The sequence below is a fragment of the Dama dama genome, chromosome 3, assembly GCF_033118175.1.
Source record: "Dama dama isolate Ldn47 chromosome 3, ASM3311817v1, whole genome shotgun sequence".
Lineage (NCBI taxonomy): Eukaryota > Metazoa > Chordata > Mammalia > Artiodactyla > Cervidae > Dama > Dama dama.
In genome coordinates, this window is record NC_083683.1 from 22019942 (window position 1) to 22036533 (window position 16592).

Sequence of the window (16592 nt, forward strand, 5' to 3'; positions counted from 1 at the left end):
TGCTTCCTTGCACCATCTAGTGGATTTAAATGACAACTGCGGCAGTGGTATAAATGATTATAAGTCAATTACACGTCAAACTTTCAAACATCTGGAGAACAAATGCTAAAACTACTTCAGCTCATACCTCAAACATGGACATAGTTGTCTTCTGTCTTTTTTAAGAGGGAATTGATCAGCATGGGTGCTCAATTCAATAGCGAATGTTTACATTTGTAAACAAAATAACATAAAATAGCATCCTTAGCATCTTTTTCCCATTACAGAAATGAAAGTCTAACATATTTTACTTTCTTCCCACCCGTTTCCCTGAGCTCCAACGCTCGCCAGGCAGCTGCGCGCAGGGACGAGCCCCGCGCGTCTGCGCGCCGCCCGTGCGCAGGCGAGCTGAGGAGCGGAAGTGGGGAGGCGGGGCTAAGCCGGGACCAGCGAGCGGAAGAGGCCGCGGCGGCGGAGAGCGGCACCCACAGCGCTTGGCGGCGGTGAGTCCCGGGCAGCCAGAGCTGCAAGTCCCAGCCCCGGGGAAACGCCAGGAAAAACGGAAGGACCTGGGATTCCGGAGCAGTCGCCGCTGACTGCTGCTTCCCTGCCGTTGCCGCGGCGGACGCTTCCGCACTCACCGCTGAAGACGCGGCCCTGACAGGCCTAGAGGCCTAGGCGCGGCCCTCCGAGCCCGACGTGTTGCCGCCGTGCAGCTGTGAGTAATCCAAGCGCCCACTCCACGGCCGTTTACAGATTAAAATGGAGGAAATTTCCTTGGCTAACCTGGATACTAACAAGCTGGAGGCCATCGCTCAGGAGATATACGTAGACCTGATAGAGGATTCTTGTTTGGGCTTCTGCTTTGAGGTGCACCGGGCAGTCAAGTGTGGCTACTTCTACCTGGAATTCGCAGAGACTGGTAACGTGAAGGATTTTGGCATTCAGCCAGTTGAAGATAAAGGAGCGTGTCGCCTCCCGCTTTGCTCCCTTCCTGGAGAATCTGGGAATGGGCCTGACCAGCAGCTGCAACGCTCACCTCCGGAGTTCCAGTAGCCGCCACGTGAGAGTCTGAGGGTGACCAGGTCAATGACATAGACCAGTCCTGTGGTTTTGAGAAGTTAGGTAGCTAAGTAGAAAAAAAAAAAAAAAAAAATCAGACAAAAGTCCCAATTCCCACTGAAGATCCTACCCTTTAAAAACCCGAAGTGGAGAATTTAGGAATTCAGATGCTTGTATAAGTGTATTGCGTTGGGTCAGCTTTGAAATCCTGAGCAGGAGGAGCTGTACTATGGATCCAGCGCGCCCTGCCGCGGCTGATTTCTAGTGCGCAAGAACCCCATACTGTCCCCAGTGCGCAGGTGAGCAGCTGTGCACCCAGCATATAAAGTTCTTTGGTTCCTCAGCCTTTCTGTCTGCCTGATGTCAAGGGCTTTCTGGGTAACTGACAGTTTGGACATAACTGATGGACAGGCCTTTATCGTTGGGCCACAGTGGGACAACACCTCTGATCTCTCAGCCTTGGGTTTCTCCAAGACACATGAAAGTCAGTGAGGAGAGCTGGATATTAGGCATTCCAGTCTAGTAAAACCATGAAAAAGAATTCCTGGCCGAATCTGTAGGAGAAGCTCTGTGGTCTTGACTGCAAGGAGAAGAAAAGCTCAAAGTCACCAGTTTCCCAAAGGTCCAGCATTTAAAAATGACATCAACGGACTTGGGGACTTGGGCTAGCATCTTGCTCAACAGGGCCCTCTTTCTTGCACCGCATCTGGTGACATAGGCTTAAGCAGATGGACAACTTGGTTATCCAAGCAGGCTGAGGATTGAGTAATGATCCCTTGGGGAGGTAGCAGGGCCTTCTGCAACTATGCACGATCTTTCAAACTGCAAGATTCTTAACTGGATGTCTTATGCTGTGGACAGCAGTTTAGTGGGGCATTTTCCTACTCTCGAGTCACTAGTTACCTTGCCAGTCTGTGGGTCTAACTTGGTTATTATGCCAGGTCACTACCTGCCTCCCACTTTCAGGGCAGAAAACTATGGAAGAGCATCATGGCTAGCCAGGAGGCTGAACTTTCAAAGTTGAGCCCAGAGGGGACCTTTTCCACCTGTAGTCAGCAATGTTGTGGGAACCAAGGAGCAATCCTGGGTCATCTCTCATCTGACTGCAGTATCCTGTCACACACCCCTGCTCCTTGGGTTGGGCAGTCACAGGGTTTTGTGATGGCGAACATCTAGATGGTCCCCACCTGCCCCTCACTCGGGGCAGTGCCCTCCAGTCAGTCCCCTTTGAACTTTCTTGACAACACAAGCTGTCGTTTTGTTGCGTGAAGGACAGGACCTTTCAAGGAAAGGACCCCCAGAAACCCCCTGGTTTTAGAGAATGGGGTAGGGGATGATGGGAACTGTGAGCTGTGTATCAAAGCTACTCTCCACTTGACTCCCTGATTGAAGTTTATGCTGTGTAGAGGGGTGGGAGCCCCCAAGGTGAGCGGGAACGGTGCTGCTTTCTTTGAAATGTTTTCTTACCTCATCTGTGCCGCAGTAAGGGGCCCAGCCTCATTTTCCTGGCTTGGCCCCATGTCCTCCAGTCCCTGCCCCACTGCCTGTCTGGTGCAGCTCATCACCCCGGGTGCTGCCTGCCACTCTTCATTCACGCTGACCAGTTCTAATTTCTCTCTCTTGATTCTCCTGCTTCTGAAGCCTGCCCAGTTTCCCTTTCCTTGACTTCTTTTAAGTTTGTTTTGTTTTCTTGTGTTTGTGAGAGAGAGCAGAATCTGTCTTATGGCTCCCTCTATTGGGATTGGGATGGGAGGAGAAAGTAATTTTTTTTGTATGTGATAAACAGTGTCATACCTAAGCATTTCCCCTGTAGGACTGCCTTGCTAATATGCCTTCCTGCTGTGTCTCACTTTCTGAGAAGGTTTATCTGCCCCCTCCACTTGGGTACTGCCTCTAGGACCCAAGCAGAAGAGCATTGAAGGACTGATGCGCAGGAGTGGAGTAGGTCCTGATCCATTTCCTCTCACCTCTGCTGTGCACATATCCTTCCTGATCCCAGAAGGAACTGTTCGGACTCTTTCTTGGACTGCTTTAGGTTACATACTGTGCAGGGGTAAGGGAAGCATAGTAATGGGCCTTGAGGCTGCTTATTATTGCATTCTCCCTCTAGAGTTGTCCTGCTCAGCGTCAGGTCCTAGCTATAGATTGGGCTTCAAGAATTGTAATAAAGTCAGACCTTGGCAAGAACTAAAATAATTTGGGGTTACCTGCCCTTGACTTTTGTACAGACATCTCCTTCTAAGGAGATGCAGAAGGCAAGGAGGGTCTAAGAGACTCTGGCCTACCTACAATAATGTCTGGGAAACAGGCTAAACTTAAGGTTATGGTCCACTCTTACTTCAGAGAGGGAGCTCAGATTGTGACATTGCTGTTTCCTCTCTGGCCTTTTCTCCTGGTTAGAGGAGGAAGAATTGGAAATAGTTTTGAGTAGTGGTTGGTTCACATTACCTCCCTCTTGGTTTGTATTTTTGTTTTTTTGCCCCCCATTATTAGGGCAGTGGCCCCCTGATTGAGTATGAGGTGGGCTAGGTCTAACAGGTGCCCTGAGGGGATAGACTATTTTCATTTTGAGGGAGAGAATTCTCCCTAGCATATAGTTGACAGTGGTTAGGAACTCTCCCTTTCCCTACCTATCTTTCCTCTTAACAGCAAAATTCCTGTCCTAATCTCCTCAATTAAGTGTATTGCTCACCCTGTAATTCTATTATGTATCTGAGTGTGTATGTATGGGGGGGGGGGGGGGAGGGGTTCTTTACAAATTTCTGTGATTTGTGGCTTTTTCTTCCATACATTAGTTCCCACCACCGCATGCCCAGGGGCCATTGCCTGGCATTGTCGCATGCTGGGATCATTGGGGAAGTATAGTGAAACTCATTGTCCTCTGTTTTGGAGAGTCTTATTTTTGCATAAGTAGTCCATCCTATACAGATTGCTAACTAACTGTGTATTCCCCTTGCCCCTATGGCTGCTGGTGTAAATAAACTGCATCTCCTCATTGGTAAATGATGACAATAAACAAGATTTTAAAAATGATTTTATTTGGACTCTATATTCATCTTTTAAGATTATACATGTTTCTTGGGTTTTCACATAGTGAAATAAATGTTGAACCACTGTTGACCCTTGACCCTTAGTCACTTTCTTCTGAATAGGAGTTTTATCAGAAGAGAGGAATTTTATTTCTTCATCTGATAGTTCAGATTTAGCTTTCTGCAACAGCCAGTAAGAGAGAGAAGCTATACAATCTTCCTTTTATGATAATAAGTAAGAAGGTGGTAAAATATAATCCAGTCCTGTCACTAAATAAGTCCAGTGTGAAGGATAGTTCAGTTTAAATGGTGCTAGAGGTATCTTAATATATACATATTCTTGCTCTCGAGAGGCAAATAAGTCATAGCAATAATGAGTCAGCCTTTCTAAAAGTTAGTTTTTTTCTAATACTTTTCATTTTACTCCAAGTGTTTAGGTCTGTAATTTTGTTTTTTAGATTAATTCAGAGATTTTTTAAAAATTTATTCCAGTTCATATTCCAAAGTTAGAGCACTTTCCCTAGAAACTGTACCAATTGCTCCTTAATATTGATCAAAATCACTTGTTTGCTGAATGTTCTAGGTCTTTAAACAGCCCAAAAGCATAAATAGTATTTAGATGAATAAAATGTATCAGGAACGGGACCAGAGGAAACCTGTTGAAGCAGATATCTCAGGGGACCTTACTGACATGTGACATGTATTGAGTCACCTAATACTCATGCAGCTGCCTCAAATATCTTTGTATCTTATTTTGTATGTTTAGATTTGAATTAATATATTTCTTGCTAACCTACTTTTCTGAAATGAGGTATTTGCAAGACCTCTACTAAATTACTTGATGGCGGGACATACAAGTTTATTTCTGTTCATGTTTTCTAACTAATCTTTATACTTTTAAAAAAAAGTACATACCCTTTAACTCCTTAAATACTATGTTTTAACTGTGGCATGTAACATGAGGTCAGGAACCAAATAAATGATTTATTGATGTTGACAGAAAATGAGAAATGCCCAAGTAGTAAAGGATTCAGAAATAGATTTCTTTAAATATATTTTAATATTAGTCTTCAATTATGGATAGTGAATTGCTGGTTCTCAGAGATAATGTCAGACTTTGAAAGTTTTAATCTGTTGTGGAGGGCACAAGCTTTCTGATTCTTAACACATTTTCCAGAGAAAATATGTGATGCACTGGCTCAGAAAGAAAAACCTGTAGATTTCTTGGTTTTGATTTTTCCATTTTGAAAATTTTGATCCTTGTTACTTGAACCTAATTGAACATATGTGAGCTGAAAAGGAAATAGTCCCTTCAGAGGTGAGAAAATGTATTCAGCAGCAGTGACTTGCCCACAATTCAAAGACAAAATTACAGAAACAAAAACAATGCTAGTGCAAGGCCAGAGCACTTTGTTTAAGCAAGAGAATTTACTAACTGAAAGGACTAGTTTTTTAAAAGATAAATTACCTTTAAAGTAGAATGAATATGTGATGCTAATGAAAACTTTAAGACAATGAATGAAAACATTGAAAAAGTGGAAAATGTATTTAACAAAAGTGACTCACAAGGAATTTTTATTTTTAATCTTAATAAATGTAGTAATTTACATTTAGAACTTTAAAAAGATCCTGTTTCTACCCAAATACACATAAAAATACTAGACTCATAGAGTTTTACAGACAGTATAGCAAAAACAAAATCATTATAAACTCAGGAAGATGTTAGCAAACCAACTCCAAACTTTGTCAAGTCATGTTAATCCCAGGAAAGATTTTGATTCAGAAAATCATCACCATTAGAGAAAATCCATGTGAAATTTCAATACGGAACAACAGTTTGCAAAATTCAGTGCCAATTATTGGCTTTAAAAATACTAGTTATATAGAAACAAGGACTAAAGAACTTCCATACACTGATAATTTATGTATCGGAATCTACAATTGCTTTGCTTAGTGGTCAAATACTTGGAAGCTTTCTCTTTGAAAGCAGGAATGGAAGAAACAAAACTCTCCTTCTCAGATGATATCTAAATAGATAGTTGTATAGATTCTAGGAACATCCATTGGAAGTGATAATAGGATGCAGTTAAGTTGCTAGTTGTAAGAATCCAAAATCAGAACAATGAAACATTGTAAATGTTGCATTTATAATGTAATGCAACAAAAGTATATACAGTCCTATGTAGTACTAATATAACAAGAAGTGTAAGGTTTTAATGAAAAAAAATTTTCATCTGGAATGTTAAAACTCAAATAAATGATCATAAGACACCAAAATAAATGGAGAATGATGGGATGTTCGTGGGTAGGAAGGTCAGTATCATCACTCCAATTATATGAGTTGGAAGTAATCTTGATTAAAATCCAAATAGATGTTTCCATGTTAATTTTAAGATTTATATGAAAATCAAGGCACAAGAATAGACAAGATCATATTGACAAATGGATCTTATACATAGTGAGATTGCAGTGCAGAAACAATAGAAGAGAGTTCAGAATTAGATGGGAAAACAAACACATTTATGTCATCCTGATGTGTGACTGAATTGGTATTGTAGTCAGTAGATTATGAACTGTCACGTTCTGGAATAGATTAGCCATAAATATTAAAACTACTCTAGACACAAAAATTAATTCCCATGAGGATTTAAGACATTGTGAAAAAGTAAAACATCAAATCTTTAGAGGGAAATACAGAAGGCTATGTTCATAATTGTAGGTAAGGAAAAATAAGTAATAAAATACCAAACAAAAGATGGATATGTTGGACCACAATAAAACTATCTATGCACCATCATACCAGAAACACACACACAATGACAAGATACCATAACATGCTAGTAGGAGTCTTAAAATTCTTAGAACTAAAAAAAGATTGTTAACAAAATAATTATATAATTGACAAATGGACAAAATAAAAGAACAGCTCATTTATAGAATAAGAAAGCCAAATGACAGAAAAAAAAAGATGTGAAAAGTTCACTTAGTTTCAGAGAAATAAAAACTAATAGCAAATTAAATACCAATTTATACCACTTAATCTAAAAAAGTGTGATGATATCAACTCTGACAGGTATATGGAACAGTTAAAAGTCTTGTGCATTGCAGACTGTTAAATGATAAAAAAAATTTTTGGAAAGCAATTGGGGAATATCTACTGCAGTTGATGTGAATAACCAATATCCCGATATTTCCACCTCTTGCAGCATTGCTTTCTACTATGAAAAAATTGAAAGAGATATAAATATCCATTTTAAAAAAAGTCAAATGCAAAGGTGAAAATAACAGGATTGCACAAATAAAATACTTCATAAAACATTTGATCATATAATTTGATACCTTTTATTTGAAACAGTATGCAAAACAATGCTATATTGTGTTTAGGGATATGTACCTCTGTAATAAAATTTATACCAAAAATGTGAACTAGACTTCCAGTTCTATGTGTATCATGGTCTGGATATTGGAGAAAGACTTCTTGATGCAAAAAGAACCTGGATGCTGAATAAATTGCCACAAAGATACTATCAACTGTCTTGTTATCCTCCCAAAAAAGTATGGGAAATATTCAGCTCTCTTCCTATTACACGTATGTGTGCACGTTCCCCCCCCCCCCCCCCAACACACACATACACAACCAAAGACAAGCAAAAACAGAAAATGGGACTGCACTGGAGGACATACAGAACCCAGGAACTTCCACATGGGAATAGGAGATTATACTTTGATCATCACAAATTGAGACCATTCATTATGCCCCCCTTAAATACAAGATACCTAAAATAATCTTTACATCCTTAGTGAAAGAATGAACAGAGTAAAATAAAAACAGGGATCTTTCTGATTTTAGAAACAACAGTTAAAAAAGCCTCTGCCATAGCCTGAGGTTAAATAAACTAATTAAAATAATAACATCATCATCATCATCATTTCCTTTGGAAATTGATACTTACACCCTTGCTTTCACATTGTCACCCTACCCTGTTAGAGAAACCTCTGCCTGAAGATTATATAATGTGCCCAAGATAATACACTTCTTGGCTACTTAATAGTATTCAGGTTCCTCACATTCTCTCAAAATATAAACACGTTCTCACAAAATACAAACTTGCTATAAAAGTAGCATCTGTTTTTTTTTTTTTTTTTAAGTTCTCTTAACTGCTATCATATTCTGCATCTAATCATTGTTTTTACAAGAAAGGAGTTCTAATTTTTTCATTCATTCTTATCTATTTTTTGGTTGCACTACATGGTATGTAGCATCTTAGTTCCCTGACCAAGGATCAAACCCATGCCCCCTGAAATGGAAGCACAAATTCCTAACCACTGGACTGCCAGGGAAGTCCCAGGAGTTCTAATTTTGTTGGCACTGTAGTTAGATGTTGGAGAAGGAAATGGCAGCCCACTCCAGTGTTCTTGCCTGGAGAATCCCAGGGACAGCGGAGCCTGGTGGGCTGCCGTCTATGGGGTCGCACAGAGTCGGACACAACTGAAGCGACTTAGCAGCAGCAGCAGCAGTTAAGATGTAACTGATGTAATTAGAAGACCGCTGATCCTCAGAGTGGTTGACACTGCCAGCATTCTAGAGGAACTTAACAAAGGTGGGATTACCAACACAAATGAGGAAACTGGTTGTCATAAAAAGGACAAAGAAGTTTCAGAGGAAGTCAAACTGCCAGTAAACTTAGCATTAAAGGATACTGCAAAAAATTTTTCAGAATATCATGAGTCCAAAGAATACTCTCAGTTTTGCTATTTTGTGCTGTAGGTAAAAATGCTATGTGGCAGGCAGAATTTTAAAGACGGTCTCCTGAGACTCTTGTCTTCTGGTTATTCAGTTAAACAGAAATCTAAATATTGCTCTGGAGGGATTTGGGAGATGTAATTAAATCTCAGGTTGATTGACCGTAAGATTTGGAGATTAATTAGCTAGATTTGACCTGCTCCCTAGTCAGGTGAGGACTTTAAAAACCTCATTGTTTTCCATCTGGTAGTAGAAGACATCACAGAGACCTGAAGTGTGAGCAAGATTTGATGTGGCTGGCTTTGAAGATGAAGGGGGCAAGTAAGAAGGAATGTGGGGAGTGATCCTTGAAGCTGAGAGTAGCCTTCGGCTGATGGCTAGCGAGGAAACAGTGTGTCAGACCCACAGCCACAGAAACAATTCTGCAAACAGCCTGGATGAGCTCAGAAACTGATTCTTCTCAGAGCCTCCAGGTAAGAGCCCAGGCTGGCTTAAACTTTGGCCTGTGAGGCCCTCAGTAGAGGCTCATCCCAGCATGATTTCTGACCTAGAGTACTGGGAGATTCCTAAGTGAGGACTGTCTTAGGCAGCTAGATTTGTGATAAGTAGTTAAGCAGCAACAGAAGACGAATACAGTCATAAACCAATCCAAACTTAGAAAGGATTATGCCTTTAGGTGGTGACCTTTATTATTGGCATAAACCCCCTACTTGTATTCCATCAAGTACATAGATAAATCATATTTAGGGATATAATTCCACAGAGCTCTAAGAAAACAAACTCACATCAATATAATAACACCTTTTACCTGCAAGTTTAACCTTAGGTTGGCAAGAATACAAGGTGATCTGTACACTTCTAACGTGTTTTTGTCACCTAAAATGACTGTTTTCCAACTGCGTTCTTATCCCCCAGCATTTTCTGTTTTTAGACATACACACACATGCATGCACATACCCACGTACACAAACAAGAGTTATAACTTTAAATAAAGCCCAGTTCAGAGAAAGTTAGCTAAGATGCTTCTGCTCTTACTGCTGTGTGAATTATTACAGTTCAAGACCTTATTTGCAGAGAAATCACTTCTGTAGTTTGAAGGAAGACGGTGTTGGCCTCTTAAGTACTTCCCTTACAGCTAAATTTGCTTTTGGAATTAAGTGTGCTTGTGTTATTTCTGCTTAAGTATTGGAGCCAACAGTGATTCAAAAGTTGGTTTAGATGTTATATAATAGATTGGAAGAAAAAGTGCAACGTCTTGACTCTACAACAAACTCTGTAGCCCCTGATTCTGTCACTTCATCTCTGGGGAAGTTTCTTCGCTGCTAAATTAATAAGCTTGAATGAAATGATTTCTTGGTTCCATTCCACCTGTGGCACTCTCTGATTCTATGAGCTAAAGCATAGGAAAATAACTTACCCAAGCCATTGTATTCCCAAGACCAGTTTTACCATCTAAATGCAGAGAATTTTGCACAGTTAGTTTATGGGTGCCTTCACATGAGTCCATGTAATATTTTGTAAATTGTTCTACAGCTTGGCTCTAGATCTCCCCATCACCTAGAAACATGTCATTTCTAAGCCCGGCTCACATCTCTTCTTCAGGTCTACCTGATCGAGGACATATTTGACATTTCCAACTGTGTGTCCCACAGGCATCTCATGTTTCATCTTATGCAAAGTGAGTTCTGAGAAGCTGAATTTTCAACACATGCCCCAGTGAATTTGATGCATTCTAAATGTTGAGAACTATTGCCCTAGAGAGAAAGCAGAAAATAAGTCTGCATTCATCCTCTCTTTTAATCTCCAGTAGCCCATCCTAGAATGTTTGGGACGCTGGATTTTTTTTTTTTTTTTTTTTGCTAACTCTTGTGTATATGAACTATTTGGTTTAAAAGTGTGACTATTTAAAGACATGATGTCAGGCTTATTGTAATGCCTTTATAAAGAGTTATGTTTTAGAATTATTTATTCCTTAAATTATAGCCCTGCGATTTTTTTGTCTCTGGAATGATAAGAAAACTATATCATCCTTCTGCCCCTGAGCATTTAAAGGCAATACATATTCCAGTAGTGTGGTATGATCAGTCGTGTCCAACTCTTTGCAACCCCATGGACTGTGGCCCACCAGGCTTCTCTGTCCATGGGACTTTCCAGGCAAGAATACTGGAGTGGGTTGCCATTTCCTCCTCCAGGGGATCTTCCCCACCCAGGGACTGAACCCACTTCCCCTGTGTCTCTTGCATTGCAGAGGATTTTTACCACTTGAGCCATTGGTGAAGCCCTATATGTTCCAATAGATGTTGATGTCACTAATCTTCTGTTTACATATCTTTAGATTAGTTGTGAAGGATCCATTCTTTTGCTAATGAGTTTAATGTTCATTTAAGAGAGCTCTACATTGTGGTCAAAAAACGGCAGTGTAAAAAGATAAATGGAAAATGTGAATTAATTCAGCTTATTATTTTATTACTTCAGAATGAATGCCTGTAATGAACTGCTCAGTTGCTTAACAATTAAAGTATTTTTAAACTTTTCTCATATATTATTTCCCAGTCTCTTGAGTATTAATATTTTTTCTACTTCTCATTCAGCTAAATTTTTAATTCAAGAGTTTGGTCAGAAATTTGCCCCCATAGATTCAATGACTCTTCATAAAATTTTAAGACTTTGATTCTTCTCATCATCAATTTATCAGCAACATTAGCTGTAACAACTCTTTCCTTGAGTATTGACAACAGGCCACAAAATCAGTAGTTTAATAAAACCATCTCTGTTAGGGTGATATTCTACTCCCAGAGAGTACGTAAAAAAGTAAAAACTCCAACTGGTTTATCTAGTATTAATTATAAGTTGTTTATTATTAGCAAGGGAAAGAATAATCCATGATATAGTTCAAAATCCCCAACCTCCATGAAAGTAATGCAATCTCGTTTATAACAGTTACAGTTTTTACTATTGGGAAAGCTATGAACTAGGCCTGAGAGGGAAACTCAGAGCCAGAAAGTGGTATATTAGAGACATTCACTAGGTTCAGGTGGAAAACAATAATTAAGCTACTTTATCTTGTGGATGTATGCAAGTATTTATTAGACTTTCTGCCTTAACAAGACCCAAAGAATAATCATTCATCCTGGTTTTCCTGGGAGAGTCTTGATTTACAACTGTTATTCAATTGTTATTGATATTGTCCCTCTGTCCTTTTGAAAGTGTTGAGCTCAGGGTGATAAATTATTAACCAAAATAATATATATGGTTACCCTAGTTATAACTCACAGAAGAATTGAGAGAGGTTTTTAAAAGAGATCAAAGGCCAAACTGTGATGAAGATTGTGAGACCAAATCTTCAAAGTATTGTTTACTTGCAATATGATGTTTGAAAATAGTCTGTAACCAATCAGAGGTTAGAAATAAAGGTATGAACTGCATTACCATGCTGTCAAAACTGTACTGTGGATTAGCTAATGGGGTCATTTGAAATATATGAGAAAATCAAGTGGTTAAAGATATCTGTAGCTGGTTCTTACCTGCTTGATGTGAGTTGGAGTTAAGAATGGACAGAGACGAGTGGGAAAAATGAAGCAATAAGCCATTATTATATGTTCTGGGAGTCCCATAAGAAGCATTCACAAGGGAAAGCAAACTGTCCAGACTTCAAGCTTTACTTCATCTAGGAGGGAAAACCACAGGCAGTTTGCAATATGGGGCCAAATCACTTACTCTGCAGTAATACTCGTAAACAATGCTTCGTAGTAGGCAACATTTAGCAACTCGCAGGTATTGGCAGGCAGTGTCATTAAACAAGAGTGTGAGTGAAGTGAAGTCGCTCAGTTGTGTCCGACTCTTTGCAACCCCATGGACTGTAGCCTACCAGGCTCCTCTGTCCATGGGGTTTTCCAGGCAATAGTACTGGAGTGGATTGCCATTTCCTTCTCCAGGGGATCTTCCCGACCCAGGGATCGAACCCGGGTCTCCCACATTGTAGACAGACGCCTTACAGTCTGAGCGTAGGCAGGTGTAATTCAGAATGGCGTGTTATATTCTGTTTATAGTTAGTCATGGTACTTGGATGAAGATAATGTTCGAGGCCTTAAACATTATCATTGATGGACATAAAATACTGTAGATTTGTTCTTGAATAAAATGTTCAACAAAGGTGGTAAGGCTCAATATCTAGAGCTATGGATAACTGTGAGGATGCAGGGGAAGTCCAGGCTACTTCAGAGGTAATTGGGTGTCCTGCAAATAGAGATGTGGGGTCAGCCTTTTGTCACTCTGCTCCACCCAAGGGGCTCTCAGCTTCTAGAGCCCACCTTCCCCTTCTCTCACAACAAAAAATCTTGCAGTCAACAAAAGAACATCTCTTCTGCTTCACTCTCTGTTAAGGACTGACATGGCTAGGTGAGGCTCACGCAAGGTCGTCTTCCTTTTACGAACTCAAGCCAACAAGTAGCTTAGTCATAGGAGTGATATACCATGGCTTTCACAGCAACGCCTCACTCCTTCGAGGGTCTGGTTACACAGGTTGTCTAGACCAGGGGGCCATAAAGTCTAGAAGCCCGCTGTCTGCAGACTGTGCTTTCCCTCCACCCCTCAGCGCCCTGGAGGCTCTGCTGCTCCGAGGACAAGGATGGAGCTTCTGAGGATGGCGTCTCCTGCTTGCTCTGGTGTGTGGTCTTCAGGGAGCAGGGCTCCACAAGCTCAGTGTGAATACACAAAAAGCCCCTGTCTGCCAAACTGTGGCGTCCTCCAGAGGGTGTATGTGTCTACAGAAACGCAGTGTTATGTCAAGGACCTGCAGCTTTGTTCTGACAGAAGCGTCATTCAGAGTTCTTGGTCGGGGACTTTCATTTCCATTCATAGCAGAATTTCTCAGTAACATGTGAGATGTGAATGGCACCAGAGAATGGCAGTGCCCCGTTTGTGGCACTCTCTTGGGCCCTTTGGAAACGTCACTCCCTGCCCACGATCCCACGGCTCCACCGACCCGGTCTCAGGTCTCACCATCACTCCCACTTCCCCCATTACTAATGGAGATGAAGAGATCAAGCATAACTCCTTACAAACTGTAGGCTTTTCTATTGGAATGTAAGTTTCATGACAACTGGCGATTGTTGTCTCATATACTGCCCAGCACAATATTTGGCAAATAATGGATGTTTAATACATATTGATAGAATAAATGATAGAATAAAAAGTGAATATTGAACTGAACAATATTCTGTTCTGTTAGTTCCCAGAATAAAACAATGTTCTTTTGTTCTTGTCAAGGAGGAACAAAATTGTTTTGTCATTATTTCAATTATAAAATCTTCTTTTTAGATATTTGTGTATTCCTGGCTTTTATTCTGCAGAACTCAAGAATTAGGTTTTTTTTCTTTCCAATCTACTTTCTTTTTTACAAAGGTAAGATTTCACACTTTTAAACAAATTCAGTCTCCCTTAAAAATCATGACACTTTAAAATTATTTTTAGGAAGTATAGCTTAATACATTGTGAGTTTAAACAGTAAAACGTGGAGATTTTCTGTTTGGTTACAAAATGCAAATGTGATAGATTACTATTCATCTCGTAGCTTTCATTTTCTAAGAAGTACCTTGGCAATTAAAGTTTGATTAATTTAGTTTCTTTTTTAGGGACAACATTAATGAGATCACCACAACTTTTGTGAAAGCTAAAAATGCTAGATTGCAATGGTGGACTATTATATGATTTAGTCACAAATTGTTGTTTTAATTTTACATAGAAACACAAATTTTTGACTTGGTAGAGTAATACAACAAAAGAAAAGTTTATAACAAAACATATACCACCACAACAAAAGCATCTAACAAATCTTAGAGAGTTACAATTAAATTTTACCACTGGAACAGAAAAAAACCAAAACTCTGCTTTAAAATATTTCTTCATTGATCTCCCTTGTTCATATATCCTACTGTTTAATTTTACTGTTGTGCTTGCTAAAGTTAGTCTAATTCTAAGATTTTATCAACCCCAGTGTTTCCTTTTCTTGCCATTATGGAAACTGAGTGACCAAACAGTAGTGGTCAAATCTCAGGTCTCTTTAGAGCAACAGATAATTTCATGTGCCTATAAATGTCAGTTTTGATTATTATTTTTTAAGCAATTACATTTCAAAAGTGTTCACACATTGGAAACATTATTTCTTAGACTTGAGAACAAATCACTTAGGCTACCATTTTAAATGCCCTGTTTTTCCCCAATGATTTTGTTCTTTGTTTTTAATTCTGTGGTTCTGCCACAGATCAACCAATTACTGAAGAGTTCAGCTTGAGAGTCAGCAAAATGGCTTCTGAGTGTCATTTAACGAAGAGACTAATCTAAAAAAAAGAATTCAAGTACAATCACACAGAGAGATCTAATCAATTTATTACATTATTTCCAAGCACGGTTTTGAGTTTGAGTGAAAACTCCAGAGTAGAAAGGAGCGGGTGGCAGTCAGGGGGAGCATTCTGACCTTTGGCATGACTTCTCTCAGACTCAGGTTTTCTCACTTCTGAAAGAGGGATAATGACTTCAACCCTTTCACCCTCACAGTGATGTCAGAATTAATTAAGGACGCGGGCATGACGGGACTGCAGCACGCCTTATTCTTGCTATTTGGCTCAGACCAGCCAATGTACATGAATATTACAGCTGTTCACTAATACCTTCAGTGGGAGAGATCTGTCGGAACCTTAACTAATTGCCCTTTATTTAATGTGATGTTGTCTGTCATTGAATTTTAATCATGTTCAAAGGTTACATAACAATGATAGTTTTCTGGAAGAAAACAAGATCATCTCTCTGGAGTGAATTATTTCTTTCTTTGATGACTTAGACATGTATCCATGCACTGCAGTGATTTCATTGTGAGACTGTTCAACAGGAGAATCTTTCAGAGAGTAACTGACAATTCATTTTGCTCTTAAAATATTTTTAAAGTATGTATAGAAGTGTAGATATTATAAAATAATCCTTAGAGTGTGACATGTGAAGAGTATAGCTTGTGACAATGAGAGCTTACTCAAGCCCTTTAACCTTTACCTTTTCTTCATTAAGTACTTTGCTTATTCTAAAGGGTAATTCCATTGTTGTCACAAGATTGCCAGTATTTCTGCTGCTCTAAGTATCTAATTCAAAATAATACAAATTTCAATAAAATGTAACAATTTGACTTCCCCTTTCAAAATAATTTTTGTCCATATATTTTTTAAACATGGGAAAAATACAATTACATAATTTATGTAGATTCCCTCTTCTGTACTTCTCTTTTTCTCTGTGGACTCGAGTTGTGTAATGATTCCTCTTACCAATAATCCATTCCATTATCACTTAGCAATATAAATGGGTGATCTCTTGTAACCAAAATCTGTAAATGTACAAACTATATTTTGGAAAGCTAAAAAATAGTGGTTTTCTGCATGTACAGTTTGCTTCCTAGGTGGCTGGGTGGTAAAGAGTCTGCATGCCAATGCAAGACACATATAGAGACTCAGGTTTGATCTCTGGGTCAGAAAGATCTCCTAGAGGATGGCGTGGCAATCCACTCCAGTATCCTTGCCCGGAGGATCCCATGAAGCCTGGAGGCTACTATCCATAGGGTCTCAGAGTCAGACACAACTGAGTGACTGAGCAAGCATACATACATGTACATTTCAATTAATCCATTTAAATACTGCATATTATTACTGCAATTTTATAATTTTAAATATTGCAGTTATTATACACCTCTGAGATATCTCTCAAAAGCAAATTTTATTTCACTAGTCTTGTACCTT

At 39.5% G+C, this 16592-nt stretch overlaps 1 protein-coding gene across 1 annotated transcript; it reads left to right on the plus strand.

Annotated features, from left to right (window-relative positions):
• Nucleotides 1-414: 414 nt before the first annotated feature.
• Nucleotides 415-4089, plus strand: ATXN7L3B (ataxin 7 like 3B). Its single transcript, XM_061124640.1, has one exon. The coding sequence runs from the start codon at nt 742-744 to the stop codon at nt 1033-1035; it is 294 nt and encodes a 97-aa protein (XP_060980623.1). The 5' UTR covers nt 415-741; the 3' UTR covers nt 1036-4089.
• The last annotated feature ends 12503 nt before the right edge of the window (nt 4090-16592 follow it).

What these genes read in the sequence shown, in the direction of transcription:
- ATXN7L3B (XM_061124640.1), top strand. Translation starts at nt 742, where the DNA reads ATGGAGGAAATTTCCTTGGCTAACCTGGATACTAACAAGCTGGAGGCC.